We start from the raw sequence: 14,936 nt of genomic DNA on the forward strand, positions 1-14,936 counted from the left end.
ATCCCTCCTATATCTTCCACCTTTCACCTTAAATTTATGTCCCCTTGTAATGGTTTGTTCCACCCGGGGAAAAAGTCTCTGACTGTCTACTCTATCTATTCCCCTGATCATCTTATAAACCTCTATCAAGTCGCCCCTCATCCTTCTCCGTTCTAATGAGAAAAGGCCTAGCACCCTCAACCTTTCCTCGTAAGACCTACTCTCCATTCCAGGCAACATCCTGGTAAATCTTCTTTGCACCTTTTCCAAAGCTTCCACATCCTTTCTAAAATGAGGCGACCAGAACTGTACACAGTACTCCAAATGTGGCCTTACCAAAGTTTTGTACAGCTGCATCATCACCTCACGGCTCGTAAATTCAATCCCTCTGTTAATGAACGCGAGCACACCATAGGCCTTCTTCACAGCTCTATCCACTTGAGTGGCAACTTTCAAAGATGTATGAACATAGACCCCAAGATCTCTCTGCTCCTCCACATTGCCAAGAACTCTACCGTTAACCCTGTATTCCGCATTCATATTTGTCCTTCCAAAATGAACAACCTCACACTTTTCAGGGTTAAACTCCATCTGCCACTTCTCAGCCCAGCTCTGCATCCTATCTATGTCTCTTTGCAGCCGACAACAGCCCTCCTTACTACCCACAACTCCACCAATCTTCGTATCGTCTGCAAATTTACTGACCCACCCTTCAACTCCCTCATCCAAGTCATTAATGAAAATCACAAACAGCAGAGGACCCAGAACTGATCCCTGCGGTACGCCACTGGTAACTGGGATCCAGGCTGAATATTTGCCATCCACCACCACTCTCTGACTTCTATCGGTTAGCCAGTTCGTTATCCAACTGGCCAAATTTCCCACTATCCCATGCCTCCTTACTTTCTGCATAAGCCTACCATGGGGAACTTTATCAAATGCCTTACTAAAATCCATGTACACTACATCCACTGCTTTACCTTCATCCACATGCTTGGTCACCTCCTCAAAGAATTCAATAAGATTTGTAAGGCAAGACCTACCCCTCACAAATCCGTGCTGACTATCCCTAATCAAGCAGTGTCTTTCCAGATGCTCAGAAATCCTATCCTTCAGTACCCTTTCCATTACTTTGCCTACCACCGAAGTAAGACTAACTGGCCTGTAATTCCCAGGGTTATCCCTAGTCCCTTTTTTGAACAGGGGCACGACATTCGCCACTCTCCAATCCCCTGGTACCACCCCTGTTGACAGTGAGGACGAAAAGATCATTGCCAACGGCTCTGCAATTTCATCTCTTGCTTCCCATAGAATCCTTGGATATATCCCGTCAGGCCCGGGGGACTTGTCTATCCTCAAGTTTTTCAAAATGCCCAACACATCTTCCTTCTTAACAAGTATTTCCTCGAGCTTACCAATCTGTTTCACACTGTCCTCTCCAACAATATCCCCCCTCTCATTTGTAAATTCAGAAGAAAAGTACTCGTTCAAGACCTCTCCTATCTCTTCAGACTCAATACACAATCTCCCGCTACTGTCCTTGATCGGACCTACCCTCGCTCTAGTCATTCTCATATTTCTCACATATGTGTATAAGGCCTTGGGGTTTTCCTTGATCCTACCCGCCAAAGATTGTTCATGCCCTCTCTTAGCTCTCCTAATCCCTTTCTTCAGTTCCCTCCTGGCTATCTTGTATCCCTCCAATGCCCTGTCTGAACCTTGTTTCCTCAGCCTTACATAAGTCACCTTTTTCCTCTTAACAAGACATTCAACCTCTCTTGTCAACCATGGTTCCCTCACTCGACCATCTCTTCCCTGCCTGACCGGGACATACATATCAAGGACACGTAGCACCTGTTCCTTGAACAAGTTCCACATTTCACTTGTGTCCTTCCCTGCCAGCCTATGTTCCCAACTTATGCACTTCAATTCTTGTCTGACAACATCGTATTTACCCTTCCCCCAATTGTAAACCTTGCCCTGTTGCACGTACCTATCCCTCTCCATTACTAAAGTGAAAGTCACAGAATTGTGGTCACTATCTCCAAAATGCTCCCCCACTAACAAATCTATCACTTGCCCTGGCTCATTACCCAGTACTAAATCCAATATTGCCCCACCTCTGGTCGGACAATCTACATACTGTGTTAGAAAAGCTTCCTGGACACACTGCACAAACACCACCCCATCCAAACTATTTGATCTAAAGAGTTTCCACTCAATATTTGGGAAGTTAAAGTCGCCCATGACTACTACCCTATGACTTCTGCACCTTTCCAAAATCTGTTTCCCAATCTGTTCCTCCACATCTCTGCTACTATTGGGGGGCCTATAGAAAACTCCTAACAAGGTGACTGCTCCTTTCCTATTTCTGACTTCAACCCATACTACCTCAGTAGGCTGATACTCCTCGAACTGCCTTTCTGCAGCTGTTATACTATCTCTAATTAATAATGCCACCCCCCCACCTCTTTTACCACCCTCCCTAATCTTATTGAAACATCTATAACCAGGGACCTCCAACAACCATTTCTGCCCCTCTTCTATCCAAGTTTCCGTGATGGCCACCACATCGTAGTCCCAAGTACCGATCCATGCCTTAAGTTCACCCACCTTATTCCTGATGCTTCTTGCATTGAAGTATACACACTTCAACCCATCTCCGTGCCTGCAAGTACTCTCCTTTGTCAGTGTTCCCTTCCCCACTGCCTCATTACACGCTTTGGCGTCCTGAATATCGGCTACCTTAGTTGCTGGACTACAAATCCGGTTCCCATTCCCCTGCCAAATTAGTTTAAACCCTCCCGAAGAGTACTAGAAAACCTCCCTCCCAGGATATTGGTGCCCCTCTGGTTCAGATGCAACCCGTCCTGCTTGTACAGGTCCCACCTTCCCCAGAATGCGCTCCAATTATCCAAATACCTGAAGCCCTCCCTCCTACACCATTCCTGCAGCCACGTGTTCAACTGCACTCTCTCCCTATTCCTAGCCTCGCTATCACGTGGCACCGGCAACAAACCAGAGATGACAACTCTGTCTGTCCTGGCTTTTAACTTCCAGCCTAACTCCCTAAACTTGTTTATTACCTCCACACCCCTTTTCCTACCTATGTCGTTGGTACCAATGTGCACCACGACTTCTGGCTGCTCCCCCTCCCCCTTAAGGATCCTGAAGACACGATCCGAGACATCCCTGGCCCTGGCACCCGGGAGGCAACATACCTTCCGGGAGTCTCGCTCGCGACCACAGAATCTCCTATCTATTCCCCTAACCATTGAATCTCCTACAACTATTGCTTTTCTATTCTCCCCCCTTCCCTTCTGAGCCCCAGAGCCAGACTCAGTGCCAGAGACCTGGCCGCTAGGGCCTTCCCCCGGTAGGTCATCCCCCCCAACAGCATCCAAAACGGTGTACTTGTTTTGAAGGGGAACGGCCACGAGGGATCCCTGCACTTTCTGCCTGTTTGTTTTTTTCCCCCTGACTGTAACCCAGCTATTCTTGTCCTGTACCTTGGGTGTGGTTACCTCCTTGTAACTCTTCTCAATCACCCCCTCTGCCTCCCGGATGATCCGAAGTTCATCCAGCTTCAGCTCCAGTTCCCTAACACGGTCTTTGAGGAGCTGAAGTTGGGTGCACTTCCCGCAGGTATAGTCAGTGGGGACACCGGTGGTATCCCTCACCACCCACATCCTACAGGAGGAGCATGTAACTGGCCTAGCCTCCATCCCCTCTTACCTGACAGAATATAGCTGCCCTGTGGACTAACTAGATCTCCGCCCTCCGACCCTGCTCCCAGTCAGCTACACTTTCTGTAAACTCCTGGCTCTCTTCGCACTCTTTGCGGAAATGTCGGAAACAAAATGAAAGGAGCACCTTACTCCCTCCTCACCTAACTCCCTCGGTCACCAAACTGTCACTATAGCCCTCAAGTGCACCAAATTCAGCACTCCCTCGGTCACCAAACTCTCACTATCGCACTCAAATGCACCAAATTCAGCACTCCCTCGGTCACCAAACTCTCACTATAGCCCTCAAATGCACCAAATTCAGCACTCCCTCGGTCACCAAACTCTCACTATCGCACTCAAATGCACCAAATTCAGCACTCAGTGCAAACAAAGTCTGCACTGCAGGGGATCACTTTTATACTGTGAATCTAGCCTCTGAAAACTGGCCTAATCCAATTAACTAATTAACAAGCTCCAGCTGCAAGTGCCTACAAGTAGAAGCCTGTTTAAAGCTTATTGAAAATTCACCTTCTTCTAAACCAAACAGCAACTTTTAAGTTAATTAACTAAATAAAAGAAAGACTAAACTTTAGATAAAAATGAAGCCTTATACTCCCTCGGTCACCAAACTCTCACTATCGCACTCAAATGCACCAAATTCAGCACTCAGTGGTCCAAAGTATTGCTACCCTTTTCCACTGGGTTGCTGAAATCCTGCACGATCTAGGAAGACAGATGGGTTGGCGAGTGAGTATGCTGAACTGGTGTTTAAACATGGCACCGGGACCTTTGAACCTGCCAGCTGAGGGCGGGCGAATGAATCAGCTGCCGGCCCGCCAGGAGATTCTGCGGGGAACTCACCTGTGCATAATTAATAAGGTTCCAAGCGCCGAATCTGGCTCGGGAACCTGCCACTCAGGTCAGCAGGAAAGGTGCTGCCAGAACTGCCCACACAAAAAAATAATTATCACTTATTGTCACAAGTAGGCTTCAATAAAGTTACTTTGAACCGCCTCTAGTCACCACATTCCGGCGCCTGTTCGGGGAGGCTGGTATGGGAATTGAACCCGCACTGCTGGCTGTGTTCTGCATTACAAGCCAGCGATTTAGCCCACTGTGCAAAACCAGCCCCTTAGTCTCACTCGCACTTCGTCTCAAAAGCAGAGTATTCCGGCCGATGTACGAAGTGCAGTTTTGGTCTCCTTTCTCAAGGGCACAATTTTACATTCTACTGGAGGTGTGGGAGGGAAGAGGGCATAAAATTGAATGGACCGGATTCCCCCTGGCATCCTGCCTACCAAACCCAGATGCAACTTCATGCTTGGGCGGGCAAAGCCTTGGGCGGGACTTAATCTCCGGCAGAACGCTGCAGCACTGTGCCAGACCAGGTGGAAGTGCTGTCGGCCAATCTGATTGGATGACAACTCCCACAGGCGGGACTTCCTTCCAAGGGTGGCCGAAAGCACTGCTCACTGCCAATCGTGAGCGTTACATGGCAGTGGGAGTTCTAGAGTCGGTGGCTGTGCGTTAGGTGCCAACTCTCGGGGTGGCAACCACTGATTGCTCGGCATCCTTAAAATTCTACCTCTAGGGATGATATTCTTACCTTAGATACATATATAGATACATAGAAGATAGGAGCAGGAGGCCTTTTGGTCCTTCGAGCCTGCTCTGCCATTCATCACGATCATGGCTGATCATCCAACTCAATAGCCTAATCCTGCTTTCTCCCCATAGCCTTTGATCCCATTCTCCCCAAGTGCTATATCCAGCCGCCTCTTGAATATATTCATATCAACTACTTCCTGTGGTAATGAATTCCACAGGCTCACCACTCTTTGTGTGAAGAAAAGTCTCCTTATCTCTGTCCGAAATGGTTTACCCTGAATCCTCAGACTGTGACCCCTGGTTCTGGACACACCCATCATTGGTAACATCTTCCCTGCATCTATCCTGTCCAGTGCTGTTAGAATTTTATAAGTCTCTATGAGATCCCCCCTCATTCTTCTGAACTCCAGCGAGAACAATCCCAACCTGAGTCAATCTCTATTCATACGACAGTCCTGCCATTTTTGGAATCAGTCTGGTAAACCTTCGCTGCACTCCCTCGAGAGCAAGAGAAGGAGACCAAAACTGCACACAATACTCCCAAGTGTGGCCTCACCAAGGCCCTGTACAATTGCAGCAACACATCCCTGCTTCTATACTCGAAACTTCTTGCAATGAAGGCCAACATACCATTAGCCTTCTTTACTGCCTGCTGCACCTGCATGCTTACCTTCAGCGAATGGTGCACAAGGACACCCAGGTCCCGCTGCACACTCCCCTCTCCCAACTTACAACCATTCGGGTAGTAATCTGCCTTCCTGTTTTTGCTTCCAAAATGAATAATCTCACACTTATCCAAATTATACTGCATCTGCTATTGATTTACCCACTCGCCCAACCTGTCCAGATCATGCTGTAGGATCCCTGCATCCTCGTCACAATTCATCCCCCCCACCTAACTTGGTATCGTCTGCAAACTTTGAGATGTTACATTTTGTTCCCTCATCCAAATCATTAATATATATTGTGAATAGCTGGGGCCCCAGCACCGATCCCTGTGGTACCCCACTGGTTACTGCCTGTCAATTTGAAAAGGACCCATTAATCCCTACTCTTTGTTTCCTCTCTGCCAACCAGTTTTTTATCCACCTCAATACATTTCCCCCAATCCCATGCACTTTAATTTTGCACAATAATCTCTTATGCGGGACTTTGTCAAACGCCTTCTGAAAGTCCAAATATACCACATCGACTGGCTCCCCCTTGTCGACTGTACTGGTTACCTCTTCAAAGAATTCCAACAGATTTGTCAAGAATGATTTTCCCTTCATAAATCCATGCTGACTCTGACTGATCCTGCCACTGCTTTCTAAATGTTCCACTATAAAGTCCTTGATAATGGATTCTCCACTACCGATGTTGGGCTTACTGGTCTATAATTACCTGCTTTCTCTCTACCTCCCTTTTTGAACATTGGAGTGACGTGAGCTACCCTCCAATCTACCCTCTCAATTCCAGAGTCTATAGAAACCTAGAAGATGACCACCAATGCATCCACTATTTCCAGAGCCACCTCCTTAAGCACTCTGGGCAGATTCTCCGGCCCTGGGGATTTATCCGCCTTCAATCCCATCAGTTTTCCCAGCACCATTTCTTTACTAATGTTGATCCCCCTCAGTTATTCCCTCTCACTAAACCTTTCATTCTCCAACATTTCTGGGATCTGATTTGTGTCCTCATTTGTGAAGACAGAACCAAAGTATGTATTCAATTGCTCAGCCATTCCTTTGTCCCTTATTATGCATTCCCCTGTTTCTGTCTGTAGTGGGCCTACATTTCTCTTTACCAATCTCTTTCTCTTCACATATCTATAGAAACTCTTAGCGTCAGTCTTTATGTTCCCTGCAAGCCTCCTTTTGTACTGTACTTTCCCCTTCTTAATCAATCCCTTCGTCCTTCTTTGCTGAATTCTAAACTGCTCCCAATCCTCAGACCTATTATTTTTCTTGGTCAATCTGTATGCTTCTTCCTTGTATCGGATACTATTTCTAATTTCCTTTGTAAGCCATGGATTGGCCCTCTTACCCCCTTTGCTTTTGTGCCAGACAGGAATGAATGCTGTAGTTCCTCCATGCGTTCTTGAATGTTTGCCATTGTCTATCCACTGTCATCCCTTTAAGTAACTCTCCCTAATCTATCAGGGTCAACTCACACCTCATATCCTCATAGTTCCCTTTATTAAGATTCAGCACCCTAGTCTCCGAATCAACTACTTCACTCTCCATTTTGATAAAAAATTCTATCATGTTATGGTCGCTCATCCCCAAGGGGTCTCGTACAGCCAGATTGGCAATAATTCCCTTCTCATTGCACAGTACCCAGTCTAAGATGGCCTGCTCTCTAGTTCGTTCCTCCACATATTGGTCAAGAAAACCATCCCATATACACTCCAGGAATTCCTCCTCTGCGGCATTGTGGCTAATTTGATTTGCCCAATCTATGTGAAGATTAAAACCACCCATGATCACCGATATTCCCTTATTACATGCATCACTAATTTCTTGTTTAATGCCATTCCCAACCTCACCAGTGCAGTTTGGGGGTCTATATGACACCCACTAATGTTTTTTTGTCCCTTGGTATTTTTCAACTCTACCCATACAGACTCCACATTGTCAGAGCTAATATCCTTTCTCACTATTGTGTTAATTTCCTCTTTAACCAGCAGTGCCACACCACCACCTTTTTTTTCTATGCCTGTCCTTCCTAAATACTGAGAACCCTGGGACATTCAGTTCCCATCCCTGTTTACCCTGATGGGGTGGGGGGGGGGGGGGCAACAAAGAACAATGGTTCACTGGTTCATTTCTGGAATGAGAGGGCTGTCTTGTCCTATGAGGACCGATTGAATAGAATGGGCCTATATTCTCTGGAGTTTATAAGAATGATCTCATTGAAATGTATAAAATGCTTCGAGGGTAGATGCTGAGAGGCCGTTTCCTTCTGATTGAAGAGTCCAGAACTAGGGGTTCACAGTCTCAGGATAAGGTGTCAGATATTTTGGACTTAGATGAGAAGAAGTTTCTTATTTCAGATGGTTGTGCATTTTAATTTTTGTGGGCATGGTAGTAACACAGTGGTTAGCACAATGGCTTCACAGCGCCAGGGTCCCAGGTTCGATTCCCGGCTTGGGCACTGTCTGTGTGGAGTCTGCACGTTCTCCCCTGTCTGCAAGGGTTTGCTCCGGGTGCTCTGGTTTCCTCCCACAGTCCGAAGATGTGCAGGTTAGGTGGATTGGCCGTGCTAAATTGCCCCATAGTGTCCAAAAAGGTTGGGTGGAGTTACTGTGATAGGGTAGAGGTGTGGGCTTAGGTAGGGTGCTCTTTCCAAGGGTTGGTGCAGACTCAATGGGCTGAATGGCCTCCTCCTGCACTCTAAATTCTATGATTCTATGAATTGTGTACCCGAGAGGGTTTCTCATGCTTGGCCATTCAGATAGATTTTTGGACACAGAGTAAGGAAGACGTGGATAGGGCAAGAAAGTGAAATTGACCTAGATGATCAGCCAGATGGTGGAGGCGGTGGTTGGTGCAGGAAGTGGTGACTGGGGGCCCCAAGCTCACCTTGACTGCTGCTAATTACTTTAAGCCGTGTCGGCTACCTTCTGGAAAAGTGCTCGGTTGGAGCGGACTCTTCCAACTCTTGGAGAAATCAGTGATTGTTGAAAGCTTCGGTTGTTGAAAGCTTCAAGGGTCTTGTGGCATCATTTAAGGCTGCGCATTTACAAAGAAATATCTGGAAAGGATACTTGTGGCCACGGAAATTATGATGTGGTTTGACATTGGCCAAAGAACCCCAATTGGATACAATCTGAACCTTAACCTGTTCTGTTGTAAGTAAATAATATTTCAAATTAAATATAGCCATTATTAGGATTTAAAAAACATACTGATGGTGGAGCAGGCTCGTGGTGCTGTCTGCTTTGCTTTGCTCCTATTTCTTCAGATGTGTTGGATCTGAAATAGGAGTCCCTTAAATTCTGGACACAGATCACTTGTTCTTTCAGAGATTTTAAAATAAAGTAGAATAAATTGGATGCTATTTCCCTTCTTTCTTTTACCACTGCTGTGTGTTTGTTTCTTGGCAGGTCCTGGTTTCTGAAATGGTTGATCTGGAGAAGCTGGCCCGAACTCGGAAATCCACATTGGAACAAAAACAGGGATCAAGCAAGCCTGACAAGATGAATAAGACTGCAGCTAAGTTGGTGGAGGCTGCAGGGGTGGGAAGTCTGATCCAAGCTCCCTTACCAACTGAAAGCAGTGCCCCCAGTAGTGTGGGGACTGAGGTACTTGGTCATTTATAGGGCTGCTTTATATTTCCACGTGTGTAAGAATTCATCTTTCCAGTTGACATGAATCAAGCTGATGTGCGTCATCTGTGGCAATTTGGCTGGTCAGTGATTGATTTTGAATGATAGGACGCGGATCAAGACCATCAGATTTGACATGCCATTGCAGGTGCGCTGAGCAGCAGCTCTCGTTAACAAGAACATTTGGAAGACCAAAGTTGGGTCACATTTGGGGAAGTCTTAATTCAGACTCCCATTTGAAAGAGTAGAACTGAATGAGCATTCTGTTCCAGCCTTGTCCTCTTTAGGACAGATTCAGTGCTTCACAGCCATTGGTAGGATTGGATAGTAGTATCTGTGGGTGATTTGGAAGGGTCATGCATATAAATCCTTTCTGAATCAAAGATAACACCGAGCTGGTATTGGTTCTGGAGATGTGCATGACCTATTCAGTGAGGCCTTAAGAGCAGGCCTGGCTGAAACAAGAGAGTGGGAACATAAAATAAAGGTGAAATGAAAATGAAAAAATTGAAGAGCGAGAACAGGATTTTTTTTTGGGGGGGGGGGGGGGGGGGGGGGGGGGGAGAAAGAGGTTATTGGATCCAATCATAATCCACGCTATAGACCTTTGCCAGACAGGTCCACAGTACATCACACACACATCTTGTTGACGCTCAACTGAATGCAACAATGCTCCATAACTGGAGCCCTCTGCTCAGCACCCCTCCCCTGGATTCCTGTCTTCAGAAACAACACTTCCCCATACATCTGCCGACTGAAAAAATCCACAAGCTGCTGAACCCATCCATGCTGCACGTCACTTACCACCTACCATCTTGTGTTCAATATGGAGCAAGGTTCCCAAGCATGATCTACTCACAAACATCCTTGGATCAGGGAATGGGAAACATGGGAAGTCTCTAACAAGTTCGTTGTGACAAATCGTATTGGTCAAACAGCAGGTGTTGAACTACCATGGCGCAAATGGTCCTTGCTAAACGGGGACAGGACAGGGCCGCTCTACAACCAATCTCCACTGCTGGGGCCTCAATACAAACCCCATATGTATTTGCAGAAGTGAAACATACAGTATTGAGCATTTCAGAGTGTCCCTTCCACAGGCTAAGTGGCATAGTAATCACCTTAAACTCAGCAAATGAGGAGTGGAGAACATCCGTGGCAGCACGGTAGCATTGCGGGTAGCACAATTGCTTCACAGCTCCAGGGTCCTAGGTTCGATTCCGGCTTGGGTCACTGTCTGTGCGGAGTCTGCACATCCTCCCCGTGTGTGCGTGGGTTTCCTCCGGGTGCTCCGGTTTCCTCCCACAGTCCAAAGATGTGCAGGTTAGGTGGATTGGCCATGATAAATTGACCTTAGTGTCCAAAATTGTCCTTAGTGTTGGGTGGGGTTGCTGGGTTATGGGGATAGGGTGGAGGTGTTGACCTTGGGTAGGGTGCTCTTTCTAAGAGCTGGTGCAGACTCGATGGGCCGAATGGTCTCCTTCTGCACTGTAAATTCTATGATCATAATTGGCTCGGTTCAATCATTAGACAAAACTAGATGCTCATATGACCCGACCAAGGAGAAAACAGGATAATGTCATAAAGACATGGTAAAATGGTGCACGTCCTCCCATGCTGCACAGATCCACAGCCATCACAAGAAGTCAGGATAAGTTACCTGCAGCAAGATAGGGCGCGCACCAACATACAATTCCCTCGACCCCAACAGCGCCACAGGCATCAACGACCCATCACAGTCCTTCGGATATCAGACCCATCTGCACCCATGTAGAAGTCAAGAGCAGATTCATCATACCCAACTCTACAAAAACTCCCAATTCAAAGGGGAGTTCCATCCATACCCCACAACACAATCTAGCCCTAATCCAGGCCTAGAGCAGAACCAATATCATTCCATCCAATTGTAAAGCGAGGACCAGCAGCAAAATATCCAAACCCAGAGTCTCCCCTGGAAGACGATGAAAAGAAGGACCAGAACTGACCCAATGGATAAGAGCTCAGGACCCAACCAGGCCCCGAGCCACCACAGCGGCTATGAAGCCCCATCCAACAAAAGGGGAATAAGCCACTCAACCGACAAAAAGGATAACCATCAAAGCACAGGAGTAGGTAAAGACAATTATTCCGGTCCCAGTCGAAGGACTGCCCGGAGAAAAAGAGGAATCGTCACGAGACCCAACAATAGGGTGCCCCGAGGGAGAGCCAACCCGCGCCCCCTTGGCCCACCCCATCAACCGGGCCCGACCTGGAAAAAAGCCAACACCATGTTCACCCAGAGGAGGAGAGAAAAATCCCCCAGGACTGGAATGCCCAAACCAACACAAGGCGACCACCATTGCATATGGAGTACTCAAAGCAGTCCCACTCCCTAGTTACCAGATCACAATTACCAATCCAACTTCACCATACACCAACACTAAACTTCATGTTCTAATAGCTCAAGGGAGAAGTAAAGAGAGAGACCAGGTGGAGGATTCAATCTTGAGGGCCTCCCAAAAGAGAGAAAGAAGGGAAGAACGAACAAGAAACAAACATTTGGATACCTAAGGATCAGAATCCAATCCAACCCAAACCCGAGGCAACCACCCCAACACATACAATGAAGAAGCGAAGCAGCCACTTACTCAACAAATGGGCATCATCCCCCCCCCCCCCCCAGGAAAATAAAAACAGGATATCTACCAAGCACAGAACTCAGCCGATTCCCAGGTCCCCACGCACCCGAGGGCTAAACCCAGCCTCTCTGGACACCCCCCACGCCGCAGGCCCTCCCAGAAAGGGACACACCCGGCCCTCTGGGACAGCAGGATACCAGCCATGGCACCAGACCTGGCCTAGCCCAGCACTATCCAAAACACAAGGACGTATATCCCCAGGACTTCCCACAGTCCCAAAACCTACACCCCACTGAGCCTGCACCTTCCAGCTCCACCCAGGGCACTGCACCACTCCCACTAAAAGGAAAAGGATAATTGTTCCAGCTCATCATCGTACAAAGAATACTCCTCCCCCAGTCATCAGCCATGAATACTGATCCCACTTCAGCCTGCCCCATAATAAATATGTTGTGCTGATAGTTTCGAAGAGTTAAAAAGAGAGACCCAAACGAAGAGAAAAAATAAACTCAACCTAAAGGAATAGTCAGAAGGAACTCAGTCCTCATCAGGATAACAAGAAGTCTGCTTGGGCCATGGAAGGATAAAGACATGGATTCTTAAATTCACTTCTAAAAGAAAAGAACACCCAAAACGGATTAGCTCAATCTCAGTGAGGATGAACTAATCCTACCAACCCAACCCTCCCTCTCTTCACCCACCCGCTCTGGCTCCACTCATCTTCTTTCTAATGAGCAGGGAGTGATAGCAAAGATTCCCCCATCCCCCAACCACAAGACATTATAGGACATAATAACAAAAGAGTGGAACTGTGCACAAATCACATTTCTCATATTCGTCTCAACGTGAATTGAATTTGCTAAATCAGGATAACAATATTGACCATCACGCCCACATTTCACATGCCCCGGCAGGAAAAAAGAGAAAAGACTGCAACAATAATCAGCAGCAGGATTAATGGAGTGTAACGTCCAGGATAATAGAATCACAGGGCAAACTTCAGGTTGAAGATATCTTCTAAGTTCCACAAAAAGGCAAAGGATAAAAGCAGGATCAATGAGCACTCTTTAGGATCTCAAGAATTTTGACGATTGAAACCCGAGACACCATTATTTCCACTATGCTGTCTCACCAATACCCAGGCAGTCCACAGCCTAGGCCCTGGCCGGGGGTGTGGGGGATGACTCAACCGGCTCGACCACCTCCAACCCCTCATGGTAAGGATCGAGAACAGGACAATACGGGACCAGTGATCGGTTGGCCCAACCAACACCTGGCCTCAAAGACAGAATATGCTGTGCTTCATCAAATCTGAAGCACCCAGACTCCAAATCAAGATTACCAAAACATGGCAGCCAATTTTCAAACTCGCTTGGGAACTTGCCTGTCACCTGTCAGCGCTCACTGGGTACCGGGCTTGAGGACACATCCTACTTGTCCCCCCTCTCCCAAACTCATCAGGATGGACAGCAGGCCATGGAGTAGGATTTCGACAACACAGAGCCGGGCCCTCACCAGGGAAAGTACTCTCTCAAGTGCAAAAACCTTCCTCTGCACCTCCATCGCTCTCAAAAAGTAACCCCAAATTCTTTGCAATGAGCCCTGACGATCTGTACCACAGAGCCCGGATTTTCAGCCAAGGCATAATCTTCGTTGGCAGCCATCAGCCGATGTCCACTGCACTGCCAAGATGAGGGCCCACTCAGCAGCAACTGCACCACTGCAAGCTGGGCCCCACCCCAGCCCACTGCGACCACCACGAACTAACAAGGATTTTAGCATTTTATCTCCGCTCTTTCTCACAAAGAGACCGATCAGAAACTTCCTGGGACATAGCGCAAGTCTAACAACCCAAGAAAAGACATATATTAAATGTACGCCAGGAGGAAAAGACAGATTCAAAGATGAGCACAGCCAGAGTTTGTGAAAACACAGCTGTTCCCGCAATCTCATCACCTGATGCCCAAATGTGAAAATTGATGACCGAGGTTGCCTGTGGCGCAGGAATGTAGGATTCAATTTTCCATTCGTTTCAGCTTGCATCTTTTTGTGGATTGATGGGTGGGTTTGGATTAAGCAGGAATGGGTGATTGGGTGGGGATGGATTAGGAGGGGATTTATGGATATCAGGGACTGACTGGTGGGAATTGATGTCAGGGATTGTTTGATTGAGCAGAAAGCATTCATATAAAAACTATGAGCAATGTACTTTGTACAAAATAATCCAGAGTATACCATGCTGTTTTGAAGATGCTGCACCTTTGAAGTTATGCATAGAACAGTCCAGCACAGTACAGGCCCTTCAGCCCACAATGTTGTGCCGACCATTTATCCTAATCTAAGGTCAACCTAACCTACACCCCTTCAATTTGCTGCTGTCCATGTGCCTGTCTAAGAGTCGATTAAATGTCCCTAATGACTCTGACTCCACCACCTCTGCTGGCAGTGCATTCCACACACCCACCACTCTCTGTGTAAAGAACCTACCTCTGACATCTCCCCTACACCTTCCTCCAATCACCTTAAAATGATGTCCCCTCGTGACAGCCATTTCCACCCTGGGGAAAAGTCTCTGGCTATCCACTCTATCCATGCCTCTCATCACCTTGTATACCTCTATCAAGTCACCTCTCTGCCTTCTTTGCTCCAGTGAGAAAAGCCCTAGCTCCCTCAACCTTTCTTCATAAGACATGC

General features: G+C 47.2%; 1 protein-coding gene across 1 annotated transcript in view; it reads left to right on the forward strand.

The window, feature by feature from the left end:
• esyt1a (extended synaptotagmin-like protein 1a) overlaps positions 1 to 14,936 on the forward strand; it is a 163,552-nt gene that overhangs the window by 128,704 nt on the left and 19,912 nt on the right. Inside the window, exon 17 of the mRNA XM_072493933.1 lies at positions 9,403 to 9,600. Within this exon, the coding sequence (XP_072350034.1) occupies positions 9,403 to 9,600 (198 nt within the window). The remainder of the gene's footprint in view (positions 1 to 9,402; positions 9,601 to 14,936) is intronic.

The sequence above is a fragment of the Scyliorhinus torazame genome, chromosome X (assembly GCF_047496885.1).
Source record: "Scyliorhinus torazame isolate Kashiwa2021f chromosome X, sScyTor2.1, whole genome shotgun sequence".
Taxonomy (NCBI): Eukaryota; Metazoa; Chordata; class Chondrichthyes; order Carcharhiniformes; family Scyliorhinidae; genus Scyliorhinus; species Scyliorhinus torazame.